The sequence below is a fragment of the Atractosteus spatula genome, chromosome 5 (genome assembly GCF_055471065.1).
Source record: "Atractosteus spatula isolate fAtrSpa1 chromosome 5, fAtrSpa1.hap1, whole genome shotgun sequence".
In the NCBI taxonomy this organism is placed as follows: domain Eukaryota; kingdom Metazoa; phylum Chordata; class Actinopteri; order Semionotiformes; family Lepisosteidae; genus Atractosteus; species Atractosteus spatula.
This window is the reverse complement of record NC_142710.1, coordinates 45,857,372-45,878,781: the sequence shown is the minus strand read 5'-3', so window position 1 is coordinate 45,878,781 and position 21,410 is coordinate 45,857,372. Positions and strand designations below refer to the sequence as shown.

At 36.7% G+C, this 21,410-nt stretch overlaps 1 protein-coding gene across 2 annotated transcripts in view; it reads right to left on the bottom strand.

Annotated features, from left to right (window-relative positions):
* stab1 (stabilin 1) overlaps positions 1-21,410 on the bottom strand; it is a 74,573-nt gene that overhangs the window by 29,550 nt on the left and 23,613 nt on the right. For both annotated transcript variants that reach the window (XM_088917338.1, XM_088917339.1), the window contains 18 exons: positions 21,163-21,290; positions 20,907-21,018; positions 20,529-20,606; positions 16,775-16,876; positions 16,389-16,496; positions 15,953-16,087; positions 15,695-15,823; positions 15,306-15,359; positions 13,256-13,363; positions 12,308-12,503; positions 7,113-7,208; positions 6,597-6,642; positions 5,496-5,575; positions 4,858-4,983; positions 4,296-4,369; positions 2,596-2,667; positions 2,395-2,514; positions 1,804-1,851 (listed from right to left, as the gene is read on the bottom strand). In XM_088917338.1, coding sequence (XP_088773464.1) covers positions 1,804-1,851; positions 2,395-2,514; positions 2,596-2,667; positions 4,296-4,369; positions 4,858-4,983; positions 5,496-5,575; positions 6,597-6,642; positions 7,113-7,208; positions 12,308-12,503; positions 13,256-13,363; positions 15,306-15,359; positions 15,695-15,823; positions 15,953-16,087; positions 16,389-16,496; positions 16,775-16,876; positions 20,529-20,606; positions 20,907-21,018; positions 21,163-21,290 — 1,812 coding nt within the window. The remainder of the gene's footprint in view (positions 1-1,803; positions 1,852-2,394; positions 2,515-2,595; positions 2,668-4,295; positions 4,370-4,857; positions 4,984-5,495; positions 5,576-6,596; positions 6,643-7,112; positions 7,209-12,307; positions 12,504-13,255; positions 13,364-15,305; positions 15,360-15,694; positions 15,824-15,952; positions 16,088-16,388; positions 16,497-16,774; positions 16,877-20,528; positions 20,607-20,906; positions 21,019-21,162; positions 21,291-21,410) is intronic.

Below are 21,410 nucleotides of genomic sequence, written 5' to 3'. Positions count from 1 at the left end.
AAAGGTGGTTGAAAATGGATGGACAGAAGAGATGAAAGAAGAGAAGGATGCATGCAAAAAGCAAGATAATTTCACTATACAGTTATCTTCATCATCTAAAATCATAAATGAATCGAAACTGACCATTGGCACAGAGGTGACTTTTAAAAAAAAGCTATACTGTATGTCTATTTGTCAAAATAATGTAGTTATTTTTTAATTAAATTCTGCCAGACAAACTTTTTCACTCTTATTTGTAATCTTGTAATCTTAATGGTCTCCTTTTTACCACAGAGAGTCAGATAGTCTGTAGACATTTAATTATTCCTAGATAAAGTATCTGTGTCTGCTTTTCACTGTTTTAGAAATGTAACTCAGTGGGTATAATTCAGACTGTAGAGATTTAGATGTATTCTCTGAGCTTTGGAACTCTATCCAGGTGATCAGTTTGCAAAATAGTTTATGTGTGGCAAGTAGTTAAAGTGTTTGTGTTGTAGTTTTAATAAATACAGTATTTGCTTAAACTATTACATTTTTACTTTCTAAGCTGCAAAATTATTCACAAGAAAAAAAAGAAACCATATTACTTTGTTCTATACTCTGTAGTGATGAGTGAGAATATTTTGTAATGTAAATTACAATGCCAATACAAATTACAATAGTGTTGGCTGGGGATCAGCTTGCTTCCACATGAACAGAAGCAGGCATCTAGCTAACACGGCAGTACGAACAAGGATATCCGCTCCTAGTTTGGAGAGGAAGTTGTTTTTGGATTTAAAAAAAACAACAAAAACAGGTACAAGAGGAAAACTATAATTTAAAAACAGATAACGGGTTTTTTTCCATGCTGAAAAGAAAAGAAAGGAAACGCAACGTTTCAGCTGTGGAGCCTTCTTCAGGTGTGAAAACAGAGTTAAAGTTAGACCTGAACCTGGAATTATGAAATAAGGCAACAGGAGATCCAGGTCAGATCAGGTCAGATTCTAAAGAATTTAGATTTGGAGAGATTTGGTTTTCAGTGATAGACCTGAACTGAATGTGCTCTTGTCTCTGATTATTTAATGAAGAAAAAAACTGATTGAGAATAGAGCTCAATATCTAGATCTCACATAATTCAAAAGACTAAAGTGCAACTTATCTGCATTCTGCCTTATAATAATAATAATTATTATTATTATAATTGTTTACACTTATATAGCGCTTTTCTGGACAATCCACTCAAAGCGCTTTACAGGTAATGGGGACTCCCCTCCACCACCACCAATGTGCAGCATCCACCTGGATGATGCGACGGCAGCCATAGTGCACCAGAACACTCACCACACATCAGCTATTAGTGGGGAGGAGAGCAGAGTAATGAAGCCAATTCATAGATGGGGATTATTAGGAGGCCCTGATTAGTAAGAGCCAATGGGAAATTTGGCCAGGACGCCAGGGTTACACCCCTACTCTTTTCGAGAAACGCCCTGGGCTTTTTAATGACCACAGAGAGTCAGGACTTCAGTTTTACATCTCATCCGAAGGACAGCGCCTGTTTACAGTATAGTGTCCCCGTCACTATACTGGGGCTTTAGGACCCACATGGACTGCAGGGTGAGCGCTCCCTGCTGGCCCCACTCACACCTCTTCCAGCAGCAACCTTAGTTTTTCCCAGGAGGTCTCCCATCCAGGTACTGACCAGGCTCACACCTGCTTAGCTTCAGTGGGTTGCCAGTTGTGAGTTGCAGGGTGATATGGCTGCTGGTTTATTGGTTTATTTATACTTTCAGCATAGTATCCATGAGAGACTAGCCACCCAATCCAATTCTTTTATGTAATACCTACCCTTAGATGTCTGTAGAACCAAGCAGCTGCCGGGTGACGTAAGATTTCCTAGAACAAGAACAATGAAACATCTATTAGTGGACAAAGCAGACCAGATATTTCTATGGCACTGTAGGAAACATCTGTGTTGACTACAGTCAGGAGCCTGCAGATACTGAAGGATACTAGGCAAAGACTACATTTTCAGGCTTTAAAGGACTTAATATTCTTTCATTCTAATATTAAAATAGAAGAACAAAGCCATTGCAATAGATTCAAACTAATAAGGATAAACAATGTCCACTTCACTTGACTCCTATTAGAATGGCTAATAGATTGTTCCAAGTTTTGCTCCTGCTCCTTGCTCTTTTTTTTTCTTGGGTTTTAGCTATTAACTTTTATATTTAAATGTTTATCTACATACTAATGTATTATGCAAAATAATAAATGGGATTTACACTCAGGATAAGGTTTAAATGATTCTATAAATTAATGGTTGACATTATTGTGTGATATAAATGCATTATAAAACTGTTCCAACTCCCCATTTCTTTTGTCCCAGAACTGAATTAGAATAAGTCTAATTAAAAAGAGTGTCTAAGGACATGTTACCTGGTTGACATTGCCTCTACAGTTGAAGCCATCTCCTATGTAGTCTCTTCTACAGGTGCAGTTCCGAGTCCCTGGTCCTGTGTACTCACACCAGGCATGTATACTGCAGCCTCCATTGAGCTGTAACACAAGAGAAGATCAAGGCATCTTGGAAGAAAAAAATGGTCAACAGCAAATTCTAGTGTAACTTGAGATACCTACCACTCTGCAGGGATTGACAGGAAAACAGTATTTTCCATTACCAGAGTAGCCACTTTTACAGTTACAACCAACCTATAACACAAAAGGGTAAACAAGATGTATTTTTGCAAACATACATAGAAACAAATTACAGTTAAAGTAAGAAGGAATTATCTACTTACTATGAAATACAAAAACACATGAATATGTATTAATGAATGCAAAAATATACAAAATGTATGAATAATACAAAAATATATACGAATAAGTAACTTCCATTGTTTCATTCGTGTGAATTGTAAAGTGATCTCAAATCAAGGTCACTTTCCAATTAAAAAAGATGTTTTCTAATGTGGAATATAAGACACAAATTAATATAGCAAAGTTCTGATTTTAATTAATAAGCATTTTGTTTATGAGGTTCTTAAAGGAACTCAAGGAACTCATTAGCTTCAACCACTTGGACTAGAGAGAAACTTGACTAGTGACTGACCCACACAGTCCTCTGTGTAAAGTATCTAATCTTTTCTGTCTGGAATCTACTTAAACACTGATGTTACTGTATATTACTGGGAAATTTTAACATTCCTCACATAAATTGGACTTTTGCGCTGGGGAACACAGAAGCAGAAATAGATGTGATTGAAATGGCTAAAGATTATTTCATCTCCAGTTTGTAAAAGCAGCAAAAAGGAGAGATGTTCTTATTGACTTGATCTTTAAAAAAAACAGGATAAAATGAAGGGAATAGATGTTATAGAAACTAGACAATGAAATAGAAATGGCTGATGTACTAAATGAGTACAGTAAACCCTTCATTTAATAGACTTTGCTTTAGCGGATTTCGGATTGACCGGTCAAAATCTGCTAAAGGTGAGTTTTGTAAGTACAGAGATACAGGGCTTTCCTTGCAATAACAAGGAAATGCACACATAATAACGCAAGGTAAAAATAATGGTTTCTGTGGTTTTACATATTAAGACATATCTAAACATCAACCAAATCCTAAGAGTAGATAGATCTAACCTTATCTAACAAATAACACATAAGTCAAAAGATCTGTATATATGTATTTCTGATTTAATAGTGTGTTTTGGGGCTGAAAAAAAGGTTAATCATGATTTAATGGACATTCGGCAATAACAGATACCTGTTCCTGCCATTAAGTCTTTTTTAGAGTATATCTCTCTCTTGGCTGATCTGATCTTTTTTCCCTTGTCTACTGTACTTGAATTTGTCTCCATTGTATTCTTTATACAGCATGCTTAGTTTTTTTCCATCCTTAATATTTTCATATACATAAGAAAGTAATTCAATTAATAAAGTGAATTTAGGAACCATGCACCAGAATTCAGTGATGGAGCACAGACCTTTTATTTTTCAAAATAGTTCTTTCACATATCCATATACTCTTAAGGTTCTTGTAATGAAGTAGTGCTATGCCTTTCCTTTCCCTACACCCGGACGTTAGGGTCATTATTGAAGTTCCAACATCAGAGAGCTGTGTTCTCTGAGGTAAAAGGATATTATCCTGAAACATGACAATTACTCAGGACTGATGATAGAAGCTCTCTGAGGCTGGAGCTTCCGAGATAAAAATGAAGCCCAAGGTCTTCTACACCTGTGAAGCATGTATGATTGATAATCAATTAATTGATTAGACAGATAAATCAATTATACACATATATTCCAGCACAGAGTAGAGAGAAAGTAAGTCTTACTAAATTAGGCCCAGTTTTGATGCAGTCAGCTTTGGGATGACACCCTCCATTGTCTTCCAAACAGCCATCTATCTCTGCAGTACAGAAGAGCAAATGGGGATATGAACATGTTGATCACAGGCAATGTCAGAGTAGAAGTCTTCATGTATGATCTTTTAAACCACTGGCTTTTATTGTCTGTATATTTCTATTACTTTTAAATCACCATGGATGTGACTGTGTACTGCATGATTATTTGCAAACTTGGTCTAGTTATAGAAAGATCATTCTATTAATCACAGTCAACTTTTCTATTTCACCACCTACCCCATTCCCACACCCCTCTTTCTATCAATGTGTCATTTAAGGGGTAACTCAGCCATAAAAATAATACTCTTTGCCATTTGGCATTGGCACAGAAGGTGACCAAAATATTCTTATTTTTCCAGAAGCACCTTTTTGGTCAAACACTTAGAGTAGTTTGAAAGGACGCCTATCAGGATGTACCCCTCAGAGATACCTCAGATACAGATTACAGTTGAAAGATGGCATAATGGAAAAGAAATGCTATTTTGGTACATACCCAGACACACGACACCATCTCCAGTATAGCCTTCTTGACAAGTACAGCTCCTCTCCCCAGGTATTGTTTCACTACAATTTGCATATTGTGAGCAGCCCCCATTATCGGTGTCACACAGATTGATCTCTAAGAGGGAAATTTTACACTTTTTAAATGTACTGTTATTTTAAATTAAAAATACAAAACAATTGTATCACTGCAAATACACTTTTGTAGAGCCATTCTCCATCATTAACTCCACCACACAGCAGATTAGGTCAAATTTAAGGAAAAACTATGGAGGCCAGATTGTGTTGAACACATCTGTGGAACTTACCAACAACCTTACTTTTATGAACCCTTCTGAACAATGCCTTGATCTTCAATAACTAAGTAGTCAGGGCCATGTTTTATATTTCAAATGGTTGGTTTTGACCCACTTAACTAACTTACACTATTTTTCACAGTGTTCTTGCTCCTGGGAATTTTGTGAAAATGACGGTATTTTTATCTATCTGGATCTTAACATTGAAGCTCAGAGTATATGTACTTTATGCTCTACATGTGCTGAAATTTATTAAACTAATCAACAATAACCTTTATGAAATACTTGGTGTCAGGATGAATATCTTAAACTGATATATTTACAGATGTCTCACCTGTACAAAATGTCCCATTTCCTTGGTACCCAGCTGAACAGGAGCAGGTAGGAGTTGCCCCTAATCTTTCTGTGATGCAGCTGAAATTTAAGAAAAATTGTATAATTGCAATGCATTTGGAAAAACTGTGATTTGGATTTTAGAGTTCTGATCTACAGGTTTAAGGACCAAAGGTGGAAACTGGGGACCACTATTAGCCACTATAAATAATAAATACATACAGTATGCTGACTATGGAAGAAGTACCACGATTAGTCATTATACCTGAGCATGAAGATTCACTGAAGGTCAGGAATATTCTGCACCAAAATGTTCCTGATACATAAACCAGTTACAAATGAAAACTAAGGTACAATTGCTTCTTTCAGAAAATAACTGGATGGGTTTTTGCTGGTAGCAGAAACCAAATAGAAACCAATCATCAAACCAATCAAATTGGAAACTAGAAACAAATAGGCTGACCTCCTCCCTTTTGTAGAAGCTTGACATCTCAAATTACTTAAATTGTACATATAAAATGCTAACATAATTTAATTATTGCACCATATGTGGTAGAAGTGTAGGATTTTGGAAGACAAGATGATACATTCATGACAAGAAATACTTTTCACAAAAAAATTATCAGGCACAATGATGCTATGTTCATCCAGTGATATCACATGAACACCATTATTGGACTGTCTTATAAAACCAGCCATAGTGTAAATGATTATGGCCACTTAAGAGCCACTTTCTGGCTATGCACATCTAGGATGTCCATAACAACCCTAAAACAAGACAGGGTCACATATCTGCATAAACACCTTCAGATAACAGTTGTAGTAGCTAGAAAACTGCACTGGAAATGTAGATTTAATCTACTATGTACACCTTGTGTTAGGTTGTGGGGAACAAGATTCTGATGATTGAGAATGTTTAATCCTTTATTAATTTATTGATTTTTGTTGTCCTGTTGCAGGTTAACCTTGCCAACAGTGTAATAACCTCATTTCTAAATTTTCCAGCACCCTAGATTTTATGTGAATGTAACTGTTCCAATACTGCAAAATAGTCTTAAGATTTCTGCTTGAGTGCAAGTTATCCTCAAACCTTGCCACTTACTTGGCATTTGGGTCACAGGTACCATTGCATGCATCAGCAACAATTTCTGTAAAAGAATGAAACAGGTTACACAATGTAATACTACCTCTTTCAAGATTGGTTTCAACAAGTTTCCTTGTGCAGTTATTGGCACTGTTTTTTACTAACTTACATAAACATAATAACATCATATTATTAACATAATAACAAGACAGCAAAGAAGTAATATAAGTGAGGCCCTGATTCTTAATTATATCTGTGGGAGACCACAATAAAAAAAAACAACTTGGTGAGCAACACTATATTTAGCTGTTGTTGATATCCACTGAGTGGGTCTGATCTAACCTTGAGAAAAGTATTTGAAAGATGTTTTTTTAAGAGAACCCTCTATCTCACATTGCATGCCTAGAAGAATCTGTGTGCTATAAGGATCAATTTTATGCTTTTACCAGATATTAAAGTTTAAAAAACAAACTAAACACACAGAATAGTCAAAGTTCTCCTGTGTGCCTTGAAATTAACCTACCCCATACTTACCCACCGTACAATTCCCTCCTTTCCAACCTTTGTAACACAGACATCTCCCATCTCCTTTTATCCCATCCATACACTTTCCATGACTACAGGTGCATACTAAGAAGGGGCAAATGAAAGCAAAGCAGTTTACCATATTGCCATATTGGCAAGAAGGAAATTAGGTGATACAAATAGAGTTACAGTTGTGAGTATGAAAAAAGAATACAATATATTTAAACAGATAATTTAATGTAGATAAAAGCTGTGGTATCATAAAACTAAATATTGCTAGTGGATGACTATGTAATTTATTCCTGGATTTTCCTGGAAGATCCCACTACACAACTGCAAATTTGAAGTCCATAAGAGAGTAATCTAAGCATGTGCATATCTCTGCTAAAACAGATGTGTTCACAAGAAAATAAGAAGTGATATATAAAATAATAAGAAGGGATTACTACAAGGTAATACAAGGCAGATTGTTTAGGCACCTACAATCCAATTGTAAATCATTTCCTACTTTAAATTATAAACTAAAGATCTATATCATCCTCCTTTGTCCTATACTTAACACAATGAAAAAACAGGAACAATTTTTGTAAAAGAAAATGAAAAACAAAAAGGTACTGTGTGTATATTAACTTTACTAATTCATGGGTTATCCATTCATCCATCCATTTTCTAACTGTTTTATCCAACATGGGGTTGTGGTAGAGCCAAAGCCTATTGTGGCAAGCAACAGGTGCAAGGTGCAGTAGGATACACTCTAGTGGGGCACCCCCTAAATCTCGATTTGTTTCTTAGATTTAGCACATACTCTATAGTGAACCAACTGTGACTTTGAAACAGCTACTGAGTTCAACGGCAGGGATAGGACAAACTTTCCATGAGTCAACAATATTCCAGTCAATCCACAAAGTTGATCTGTATGGCATAGTGAAAAACATATCTCATATCCCACAAATATTTGACAAAAGGTCAAACAAGACAAAATGTAAACTTTTTGGCCTAAAAATATTACAGCTCTGCTTTTCATATGCAGGGACTGGGACATAAATTACTGGAGAAATTATTTACAGAGGAACACCTGCTTCAGACCTAAAACTGGGATGACAAGTCAATTTGCAGCAGGACAATAACCAAAAGCAAAAAGCCAGATGTACACAGGACTGTGTACAAAAGTAACAGTCCTTGAGCCGTCCAGTTAAAGTGCTGACTGAAATCCTTTTGAGAATCAGTGGAAACAATACAGTCCAAAAGCGATACCCGAACAACTTGAGTAAATCTATCAAGAAGAACAGGCAAAAATTGCACCAAGTTTGTGTGCAAAATTAATCAAGATTTAAACAAAGAGACTTGTGGCTATAATTGCAACCAACGTTGATTCTATCACAATTTGAGTTCACAGGACTGAATACTTACACAGATAACATATTTCAGTTTTTTTTCTCTTGAGTTTTTACTGATACTTAGTGTAACTTATCTTACCCTTAGGGGTCTTCAGTTTGAACATTCAGGTATTGAATCACATTAATTAAAAAAAAATGTTTATACATCATTGAAAGGCAGTTAGCCCAGTTATCATTTAAGAGAAAAGCTGTCAGTCCTTACAAACCTGAAAGCTGTTCTCCTCTCTATTTAAATGTTTGCTCTCTGTAAACTGGAGTGTGAGTTAGCAAGTAACGGGGTGAGAACTACACACCCAGGAGCTCTGCAGGAGAGTTACAGAGGGAGAACTGATTCATGAGCAGAAGACCCAAGCTGCTGAAACAGTGATCAGAGTGGCTGACAGTGACAGAACAACTAAGAGACAGAACAAATGGACTGAAGGTCAGAGCCATTGAGGGTGAGACTAGCAGTGTTGACGATGAAAGAGTAAAAGAGACCAGGCAATGAGCTACAGAAGAGCCGCTATGAGGGCAGCCAATTAGCAGCTTGCAATGTTTTCATTGTGTAGTTCTCCTGTTTTGAGTTACAATGCACAGAGGTATGATACAGAGTTATGAATATTTAGAGATGAAAGCCTAGAGAGACAGTATAGTTAAGGTAAAAGGATATACTGTATGCTATTAAGACATTAATATATATATATAAAAAAACCTGATAGATATTCATGCTTTCAGAATTTATGGACAATATTTAATGTACATACAGAATTAAGTCTCAAAAATGCATAAAAACCAGAAAGCCAATACAGCCTGCATTCTGATTTTTCCTAAAACATAAGGGAAAAGGAATTTATGGACACACTGTGTTCAGCATAAAAGAAAGGAGGGCACATTGACATTTGTGTTTCATCGTTGTGTTGTTACACTGTCTTCTTAAACCCTGCTACAAAATGGAGTAGATCGATATTGATGAAAAGAAAATAACCCTCTCCTACCAATGTGCCTAGAGAGGTCAACCATGCTGAAGATGTTTTTTTTATTTTTGATTTGGTTCACTGAGTAAAGGTCACAAAAACACAAAAACGTAATACCTAACCCCTTTGTTTCATAACCAGCCTATTAAAGCATAACTTGTAAATAAATTTGTCTAGTAGAGGAAGGACATGAGACAAAATTAAATATTAATACCTCAAACGGCACAGTCAAAACAGATATGGTCTTCTTTAGGAATTTCTGTACCTACTCATGCTTGAAGAATATTATAATTTCTGATCAAGACTGAATCTTTGTCTCATTTTAAAGATCTTTGTACGCCTTACTAGATTAATTGTCATTTGATTAATATTAATCTTACATATATGCTTGTGATGGTAAGAATTACAGGATCAAGAGTTTTGAATTTCCTGCATGTGATAAATAACTTACTGACTTAATTTGAATTACATCACCCCTACCCCATTATATACTGATGGAAAAAAGAAAGGCAACACCTTCTCCTCCACACTCTGCCGCTCCCATCTGCATGGAACAGGCTGAAGAGTGACTCATCTGTGAAGAGGACCTGATGCCACTGATGAAGAGTCCATTGCAGCCTCTGTCTGGCCCAAGTCAGTCGGGTGTGACCTCTAGGAGGTCTGAGCAGAGGATCTCTGACAGGTCAAGGCCGACAGCATGGAGCCTCACTGTCCTGTCACTGATGCAGGCATTGTGTCTGCTGGCAGTTTCTGCAGCAGTATGAGTGGCAGATCTGAAACAATCTCTCAGATGGACCGGTCTGATGTGCCGGTCCTGCTCTGGTGTGGTCACTCGAGGGTGACTGGATCAAAATTCGGCAGCCAGAATCCTGACCAGGTCTAGTGCAAGTGATCACATTACTCCTGTCCTGGAGTCCTTGTACTGGCTTCCTGTCAAATTCTGTGTAGACTTTAAAATCCTCATGCTCACCTATAAGGCTCTACATGGCTTGGCACCTCAGTACCTGTCTGCACTATTATTGCCCTACTTCCCACCTCGCAACCTTCGCTCTACTAATTCTGGTCTCCTTACTGTCCCCTAAGCCCATCTACATTCTATGGGTGACAGGGCCTTCTCCTGTTATGCCCTTGAAGCTCTTGAACTCTTTGCCCAAGGATATTAGAAAGTCACCTTCTCTAAAATCCTTCAAATCCAGACTCAAAACCTTCTTCTTTACTTCTTTAGCTTTTACTTATTTGGTTCCATTCTTTACCCCTCTGCTTCTACTTTTCTTAATACCACCATCCACTGTCTCCCCTGTACTGTATATTGTAATTGTGTTTTATCTTGTGTATTATTTTTATTTATTGTTATTGTCATTCTGTGAAGTGCTTTGAGAAGCCACCTTTAAAGGTGCTATATAAAATAAAGTTTTTTATTATTATAATTATCTTGGATGGTCATCTGTCCTGCCGGTCTGCTGAAACCTTCTCTGCAGTCGAGACACAGTGGAGTTGCCTACTCCATAGTGTCTGGCAACGCTGGCACATGACATGCCTGCCTGCAGCATGCCAATGGCCCTCTCCCTTGCTTCTGGTGACATTCAAGGCATTATGGAATGCACAGAAAACTGAAAGTTTGGCCTTTTTCTTGCAGTGACCTAAGCTTTGAATTAAGGCCTTTTTAAAGGTGAACTGATCAGGCACTGTTCCACCTAGACCTTGTTGGGTAAAAGTGCACCTAATGAGCTTTTGTGTGATTGGTAGGTTGCAATGCCTCACTGCACAAGCTGTATTGCTGGTCAGAGGGCTTAAAACAAATTGACAACTTTTTGTGAAAGTACATAAGCTATAACTATATTCTCATTGCAGAATGTTGTGTTTATTTTTTCCATCAGTATATATTGTGATTAGTAAAAGAGCATTTTAATTTTATTCGCTCATACATTAGAGTCTGCAAAACATCTGACTGAACATAAACAACAATATAGTCTTTTTGAAAGATTCAAAACCATTTTTAAAATATGAAAGACTAAATACGCATAATTTCTTAATAAAGTCAAGGACTGGTAGTCTATAAGGGCAGGGGTTCCCAACCTTTTTTGTCAGCTGAACCCCTTCAACCTAGATTATTTGCCTCAAGTACCCCCTTGAGATTTTAACTAAATCAAACCATTCAATAAATGTAGATAAATGCTACAGCAACCATCTTAACATGCTTCTTTTTACTTTGTAAAAACTACTTCTTATTATTACATTGTTATTTATTAATGGGACTATTTAACAACTCAAAACAAGCATTTAAAGCTCACTCAATGGGTCAATTGCACTGGCATAGACCTACCTTTTTAATTGGACATCTGTGAGTCTTGCACAGATCATCAATCCTGGGGGCAATCTTTGACAGACATACTCTCATCTCATCTTTCATGTCATGATACACATATTCACATATGATGAAAACGTGCTAGCAACGTATGATCACATGACATGACAGGCTAATTCTATCAGCTAATTGGTCGTTGGTTTTTCAGAGTCAGAGTAAAGTGTTACATTTGATTGTTTTAATGTAATGTATTTTACTTTAAAATATATATATATTTAAAATTGAATTGAATTTGACATTGACGTTTCCATCACAAACTCACGAACCCCCTGCAGTACCATCAAGAACCCCTGTATTAGGGCAGGCAAAGTGTTTTACAATGCCATGTCTATATCCTAGGCACTAACTGTACAAAAAACTGTTTTAAATTACCACATCTTAAAAACTATTTGAAATATTAGGGCCTGAAATATGTGATATGCCTGTAACCCTTCCTCAGAACAAACGCATGGATTTATACTCCACAAACCACAAGAAAACTTCAATTACCTGATTTACAGTCCTTTCCATACCGTCCAGGTTCGCAGTTTTCACAAGCTGTACCATGAAAACCTTCATTGCACAGACACTCTCCATTCCCAAAAATGCCATCATGGCACTTGCCATTGTTTGAACACCAGCTTCCTGGTTTTCCAGGACATTTATAACAATAATGTCCAAAATAACCTGGACAACAGCTGTGGTCCTTTCAAATGCAAAAATATGACAAAACATTTATGAAAACTCACTAGCAAAGTATTATAATTGTTATAACAATTTAAAAATAGATATTATACATTTTGTTCAATTTGCACTAGACAGTCTGTGCAGTGCAATCAGGAACCAACAGAAACCACAGTTTTTTCATTAACTGCATTCATATCTCAATGTTATTCAGACTGGGTTCACTGAAAGTGCACAACAGAGCACAGCGGAAACGTGCACATCAGGTCACAGCTTGTAAGACTGCAAGACTATTTTCATTAAATGCATTTTGGCAGTCTTCTATATTTGTGCCCTGTTCCCTTCACAGAGGTGGCTGGGAGTGGCAGCCATTTTGGACAGTTCTGACCATTATCTGATTGGAGCAACATACATATACAGTTTGTATAATTGAAAAAGTAAACTGTGCAGATAATAAATCAAGATACACGTTTTCAAAGCAAATATATGCAGTATTAAGTTACATTAAAATAATTTTGCAGATATCTGATGAACCATCATTCCGTTTATTTTACTTGATCAACATTAAAAAATGTATGGCAATATAAATATATCTAAGAAAATGGCACAAACGTATACTGTATACCGTATATATATGTAATGCACTACACTCCCATTGCTAAAAAATATTTTTATTAAATTTTTTATTTACTTTGGCAGGGAATTACTTACTTCAGCAGTAAAAGAGACTACTCTATTTAATGTAATTAAAAATATTTATGATCCACAAATTACCAGAGTTGTTTTCAAACATTCGTAGGCGCAACCTGTCCGCCATGTTGTTTTTTTTTTCCCTCTTCTTGGTTTTCTGTATTTGCAGTCAGTCGCTGATAGAGGCTTTAGCTTTTAGTGAACAGATATAAAGAATTAGAACTTTACATTAGGCACAGCAAGTCAAATTTACAACTTCCTGAAATGTCCCAAACCTCGGTCTATACAGGTATGTTTCTGAAATCAAGTTTAGGTGTAATAAAATAGTCATTGTATAAAATACTGAAATACAATAGATACATACTGTAATGCCTCTTTGCCTTTTCACATTTTAATGCAATGTTTTAAAAATATTACTGCTTTAGATACAGTGGATATAAAAAAAGTCTGCACACCCTTATTGAAATTGCAGGTTTTTGTGATGTAAAGCCAGAAATCAAGAAAAATCATGTCAGACATTTTTCCATCTTTAATGTGACCTTGCAAACAACAAAATTCAAAAGAAAAACAAATAGATAATTATTAGGAAAAATAATTGAAATGAAAAAACCTACAACACCCTGGTTGCATACAGTAAGTGTGCACACCCTTTTATAAAGGGGGCTGTAGCTGTGTTTAGAGTTACCAATCACATTCAAAATCATGTCCAAAGGTAAGTAGCATACACCTGCCATCAATGAAAATGATTCTGATTAACCCCAAATAAAAATCAGTTGTTCCTGTAGGATTTCCTTTGAAATTTTCTGGTTGCATCCTACTGGGATAACCATGGTCCGCAAGGTGCTGACAAAACATCTTCGGGATCTTATAGTTGAAAGGTACTGATCAGGAGAGAGGTATAAAAGAATATCAAAGGCATTGGATGTACCATGCAGCACTGTGAAGACTATCATCAATAAGTGGAGACACAGGGACTTTGGCAAGATCAGGATGACCCTCCAAAGTTGATGACAGGACAAGGAGAAAACTTATCAGGGAGGCTACCAAGAGGCTTACAGCAACATTAAAGGAGCTGCAGGAATTTCTGGCAGGTACTGGTCACTCCTTGCATGTGACAATCTCCCATACTGTATTTTGCACATGACTGGGCTTTGGGGTAGGGTGGCAAGACGGAAGCCATTTTTCACAAAAAAGAACATCCAAGCCCGTCTAATCACCCCAAATAATGTGGGAAAATGTCTTATGGTCTGATGGACAAAGGTTAAACTTTTTGGCCTTAATTCTAAAAGATATGTACAGTATGGCGCGAAGACAACACACCCCATCATCCAAAGAACACCACACCTAATGACTTCTCATTGTGGTGGTGGCATGGTGGTGGCAGCATCATACTTTGGGGCTGCTTCTCTTCAGCTGGGACAGGGGCTTTAGTCAAGATTAATGGGATGAAGACTAGCTCAAAATAACAAGAGATTTTTGGCACAAAACCTGCCGGCCTCTGTCAAAAAGCTGAAGATGAAGAGGAATTTCAGCTTCCAACATGATAGCAACCCAAAGCACACACCCAAGTCAACCAAGGAATGGCTTCAGAAAAGGAAGATCAAAGTCTTGGGATGGCCCAGTCAGAGCCCAGACCTCGATCTCATAGAAAATCTGTGGAATGACCTTAAGAGGGCTGTGCACATCAAATGCCTTGGCAATTTGAAGGAGCTTGAACTTTTTTTGCAAGGAAGAGTGGGATAAAATTGCAAAGTCCAGGTATGCAAAGTTGATAGAGACTTATTCACAAAAACATACTGTTGTAATAAATGCAAAAAGTGCTTCCACGAAGTATTAATTGGGGGGGTGTGTGCACACTTATGCAACCAGGGTTTTGTAGGCTTTTTAATTTCAATTATTTTTCCTAATAATTATCTATTTGTTTTTCTCTTGAATTTTGTTGGTTGCAAGGTCACATTAAAGATGGAAAAATGTCTGACATGATTTATCTTGATTTCTGGGTTTACATCACAAAAACCTGCAATTTCAATAAGGGTGTGTAGACTTTTTATATCCACTGTAGATAGAACCATTGCCACAGATTTATACAATACTGTGTGTTGAAGTTTGAGACTAGGGAATGAGTAACTCTCACAGGAGTGGACCCTTCTGTGCACCTGGGATATCCATCACAAGCACCACATCGCCCCTGAAAATACACACACCAGGAAAGGCAGATATCAACAAGATATGATGAGGTACTCTCACATGTAGAGTGGTGCTGTACATTAGATTATAACCCTGCTTTAAAACAAATGTGTTGCTTGAAACAGCATACCGAACAATGATTGCACTGCCTACCAGTTTTAAATTGGAAATGAAAAGAGTTAATGCTACAGGACTTTGAAAATAATCAGTAGGAATAGCATGTTGTTTAATACTTTATTTTCATTTTATGACATTGAAAAATAGAAACATAATTGGTAATATGTTTCCCATTTTGATCAAAAAGGACAAATTTTTAAAGGGAAGTGTCAGATTTACCTTGGCTCTTAATGTAACGTTCTTGTCGCAGCGGTTTTTATGAATTTCTAAAACCTGGTTTATGCCTATTAACACACCATTTCTTGTTTCATTAAAATGTCCATTCATCGGAACTTCATTGGCAAATGTCTAAAAAGAGGGAATATAAAATAGTAATCAGAAAATATGTTTTTGAAATGTCTTTCAATAATTAGGGGTCACTTTTAGGAGGTGGACAGAAACTAAACTGGATCAGAACATCTTTCTGGTATGACTTACCTGATTTTGCTTATTATTGTGAAACATAATCTGATAAGATGGACCCATCAAAGTGCTTTTTAGGATTCCATTTTTCAAGTCTTCAGGAAAAAGTCTTTCTTTAACTATAATGTGGTATCTTAACACATCTTCATCCTGTTGATACACAACATGAATTGAAGAAGCTAAAGATTATCACTTGTTCTTTTCTTTTCATAATACTAAAGACCAAGATAAAGTGAATTCTATAACAGGTTTGGTAAAATTCCTTGACAACACTGCTTCAGCTGTTTTTTGTTCCTGGATTATTATCTTTATTAAAGAGTATTGATTAAAAATTGATCTTCCCTGGTTGGTCTAGAAAAAGGTAGTTTGGAATTGGCTAAGATGTACTTACTGTACTTAAACCAAGAATAAGGTCTAAACCATAATGATTTATTAGGAACAGTTAACTTACCAGAGCATTGGAATTTGTTTTGTTGAGGTGGTTCTCAATTGCCTTATCAAAAGGAACAAGAATGGTGAATTTTTTTGATGAAAGGATCTCACTCATTAGGTTGTAGTGCTAAAGGGAACAGGAAAGAGAACTGTTGTATCATCTTCTTTTAGGAGTTATATAGCAATATGCAAGATTGCTTTACCAAACGAAAACTGCAGAGATAAATTTGCTAGTTAGAATATATGTAATAATAAAGGTATTTTTTAAAAACATATGTTAGTTGAATTTGTTTAAATAGACCATGAAATAACCATACTAATAAAACATAATCGGGTTAAAAAAAATGAACAGTACACTTTCCAAAATACCAAATACCAATCTCGCTTAGGGTACTGCAGTCTTACCCACAAGGCATCTCTGAAGAGGCTGAAGGCAGGTGTTTTATTAAGGACCTCCATCAGAGGTAGGGGTGGCGGGGGGATATCTGTGATCGGTGGCCTTAAAACCTTTAAACAAAGAGATGCCATTAAGGCTTATATTTACATACTTATAAGTGTAGACATTTTCAAACAACACTTTTTGGTGCTGTTGAGACAAAAGTTACTACCAGTTTATCAAAAATCATGTCACTTTTCCTAATAAGCTGGTTCCAAATCTTCTTACTAATTAAAAAATAAATGGAAAAAAATAACATTACCTTGCCTTATTATTTCTAAATAGCTATACATACATACAGTATATTCATTCATGTACAGCAGGGGTCGGCAAACTACGGCCCGCTGAACTTTTCTGAGAGGCCCGCAGCTCACTACTGTCTGAATCTCGAGTGTTACTTTTTGCATCAGATGTGTAATGTGTCTTTTCTGTACGAGGCTGAAGTTGGCTTCATATTTGCCAGCTTCTAATTCGCGTATTTCGTTTTACCTTAAATGCTTCTGCTGTGATTTTATATCGCCTTTTGCCTGTAGATGGCTCTCTTCGGTCAATACTAATCCGGATGGAATACTGTAGACATCCAGAGTGAAAGGGAATTTCCAAATAAATAGCGACTGTCTGAATTGTATTTTTGTATTGAATATATCTCAGAAAACTGCAAACCAATTTTAAAAACTCACAATAACATAAACTTACACTTGGAAAAGGTGATTGCACTTTCTTCTTCTTACTATGGCCCTCCCCCTGATTATAAAAATGTCTCACAATTCTGACACTGAGGCATGTAAAACAATGTAACAGACTATCAAAATCCTGAAGTACAAGAAATTGTACTGTACAGTTCTTTAAATATGACCCTCTGAACATGGCATGTGAGAATTCATTGGGAAAAACTGATGCACTTTCTGTTGATTACAAAATCGTCTCACAATTCTGACACCAAGGTGTGAGAGACAATGTGACAGATCCAAAATCCTGAACTTCAGGAAATTATACTGTACCATTTTTAAATGTGACCCTCTCAACATGGCATGAGAGAATGCATTGGGAAAAAATGATTGCACTTTCTGCTGTATTGCTATGGCCCTCCCTCCTGATTAAAAAATCGTCTCACAATCCTGACACCGAGGTGTGAGAGACAATGTAACAGACTGTCAAAACCCTGAAGTACAGGAAAATTTACTGTACGTTTTTTAAATATGACCCTCTGAACATGGCATGAGAGAATGCATTGGGAAAAACTGATTGCACTTTCTGCTGTATTGCTATGGCCCTCCCTCCTGATTATAAAAACTGAACATGGCATGTGAGGATTTATAGTCAACAAAATAGCGCACCTTCTGCTGATTTGCCTTGTCCCTCCTTCCTCATTACCAAAACATCCTAACATTACGACACAAAGGTAAGAGAGACAAAATCACTCATCATGTACATTTGTAATTAGGACACTTCACTGTTGCATTTCTGAGTTGTGACATTCTGAACATGGCATGTTAAAGTATATAGAAAACCTAGATCAGGGCAGGCTAACTGCAATTCATAGTGATTTGTCATTGTCTTACTTTCTGAATGAAAAACGTGATTATGACATTTCAGTATGACTTAAAATATGCTTCAATGCCAGAATAAATAACCATGGAAAAAATGCCCACAGTAGACATTCATAGTTGTTTATAGGAATGTTATATATCAGGTGGGTAGCTGCGTAAGCATGCATAGGCTGCAAAGGAACAAGTAAAGGTTTATTCCATGTTGAAAAGAGAAGAAAGGAAACACAACTTTTTGGCTGTGGAGCCTTCTTCAGGTGTAAGAAAGACAGGGCAGTCAGAAACGATAATCTTTTGGTAAAAGCAGTTGAGGTTGACTTGGGTTTGGGGGGTGTCCAGCTTCTTGGGGGCTAGTACAAAACTAAGGCTTTTGTTGAGAAGAGATCGCTCAACCTGCGAAAGGGAAAGGTCAGAGGGTATAATAACAACAAGGTTAGGACTGGTGGAAGTGGGAGGGGTGTTGATGGTTTTTCCCGGTATAAGATGATTGTGTTTTTTTATCCTTCTCTGAAGTGAGAAACTGATAGAGTGGGAGTTGAGGGATCTGATGAGGTTAATTATAAAAGGAAGAAGAATGATCTTCTGTAATGCTCCCTGTCACACCGTGCTAGGATCAGCCTGTTGCTGAAAGTGCTCTTTATTCCAACAAGCATGTCATGGAGGGGGTGGGAGACATTGTCCATGATGGATATTAAAATCCTCACATGCCATGTTCATAGGGTCATATTTAAAAAATGGTACAATACATTTTCTTGGACTTTCATAGTCTGTCACATTGTGTTTCACACCTCAGTGTCAGAATTTTGAGACGTTTTTATAATCAGGAGGGAGGGCCATAGCAATTAAGCAGAAAGTGCAATTACTTTTTCCCAATGCATTCTTTCATGCCATGTTCAGAGGATCATATTTAAAAAATGGTACAGTAAAAATTCCTGAAGTTCAGGATTTCGATAGTCTGCTACGTTGTCTCTCACAGCTCAGTGTCAGAATTGTGAGACAAGTTTGTAATCAGGAGGGAGGGCCATAGCAATACTGCAGAAAGTGCAATCAGGTTTTCCCAATGCATTCTCTCATGCCATGTTCAGAGGGTCATATTTTAAAATTTCCTGAAGTTCAGGATTTTGATATTCTGTTACATTGTCTCTCTTACCTCACTTTTAGAATTGTGAGACGTTTTTATAACCAGGGGGTAGGTTCATAGCAAAAGCAGAAAGTGCGAACACCTTTTGCTCATCCTCAGTTAACCATTTATTCTCATATGCCATGTTCTAAATGTCCCATTTAATACTGCTATATTAAAATGTCTTGTAAAATGCAAGAATTTGAGACTTTTAAAGATCAGAAGGCAATGTCGTGGTAAATATGCAGAAAGTGCCAGTGAATTCACGTTTTGCCTTTGTCTTATTTACTCGTTGTCTAAAATGGCTGTTTGTGTTATTGTGAGTTTTGAAACTTGGTTTTCGATTTTCTGAAATGTGTTTCATACAAAAATGCAATTTGGACAGTCACTATTTACTTACATATTTCCCTGTACTGATGATACGTACATTAATCCATCCGGATTAGAACATTTAAAAATGACTGTAGAGAGCCATCTACAGGTGAAAGGCGACATAACAACACAGCAACAGCATTTAAGGTGGAACGAAAAACCATGAATAAGAAGCCAACTTCAGCCTTGTTTTATCCGTCAGGATTAAAAAAATACAACATAAAAAGGCATAACGAGACAAAACATCAGTTTTCGGAATAAACAGGAGATGGATCGAGGGAAAAAATAGAACAGTTGAAAAAGTCGCTTCAGGGGCAGCAAAAACTTTTCAAGAGAATTCGAAGAAAATGTTGCGGATACCCGAGTTAGTTATCGAGTATCACAGCTTCTAGAAGCAGCTGCCAAACCCTTCACGGACGGTGAGTTTATTAAGCATTGTATGCAAGACGTCGCGGAGGAGATGTGCTCGGAGAACGCGACCTATTCCAGTCGGTGAGTTTATTGGCTAGATAGGGGATTTCACTCAGGTGGCCCAGCAAGGTTAGTAAAAAACTTTTAGTGGCCCTTGCTCATAAATGTTTGCAAAGCCCTGATGTACCTTCACCTTCACCTTCCTTTGAAACATAGAGTGGTTTGCTATTGTCTGTAGTCTGGTGTAGTGCTGTCAAAAGAATCTGGGCTTACCTTATCTATTATGTGAATCATTCCATTCACTGCAGGAATGTCAGCAATGAAAATACTTGCATTCTGTATCATTACTTCCTGCAAAAGCAAAGTACATCTCTTTAAAACTATTAACTTGATCCATCTTTGTTATCATTAAAGAATAATATCTCAATGTGTACATTTTAATGACAGGAAAGCCTTCATATTTGTAAGAAAGTAAGCAAAAAAATAATTTCTCTCACATTACAGATATCTGGCTTATGAGCCACACAAATGTTCTACAGTAATAGAGGTTTTTAATCTGAGGGATCTATTGACATCATGAAAGAGATTCCTTGAAAATTAGAAGAAAAACTTTTGTTTCTCCATTTTAAAGCAAGAAATTGCACAACATACCCCACTTCTATTCTTTATTTCCCATTTTGTGTGTGGGTTGAGTGTCAAAAGATTCTTATTTGCTGGAAGTTTTAGGTCATCGCTGGTAAATACCCCTTCCAAAAAGTGTACTCTAGGAATAGAGAACCATACTCTTAGCAAAAAGAAATGACAATAATGATGCTTTTTTAGTCACATAATTAGTTTGTACAAAATTTATTTGTACAAATACTTAAATTCTTAAATAAATTCTTAATTTTTTTTTGCTAGCACTTACTTAATTAAATATTGTAGCCAATAAGGGTCTGTCCAAAACTGCACGTCCTCTTCATTTAAACTTCTAATAGCATCTTCAGATGGAACGAGAGCTGTTACATTGCTTCCAGGATCAAAATCGGAAAGTTTCTGCTCAAAGATACAACAAAAATCCACAGATGACGCAATCTTCATTTCCATACACACTGCTCTATCCCATCTGGATAAAAAGAACACATACGCAAGACTACTATTCATCGACTTCAGCTC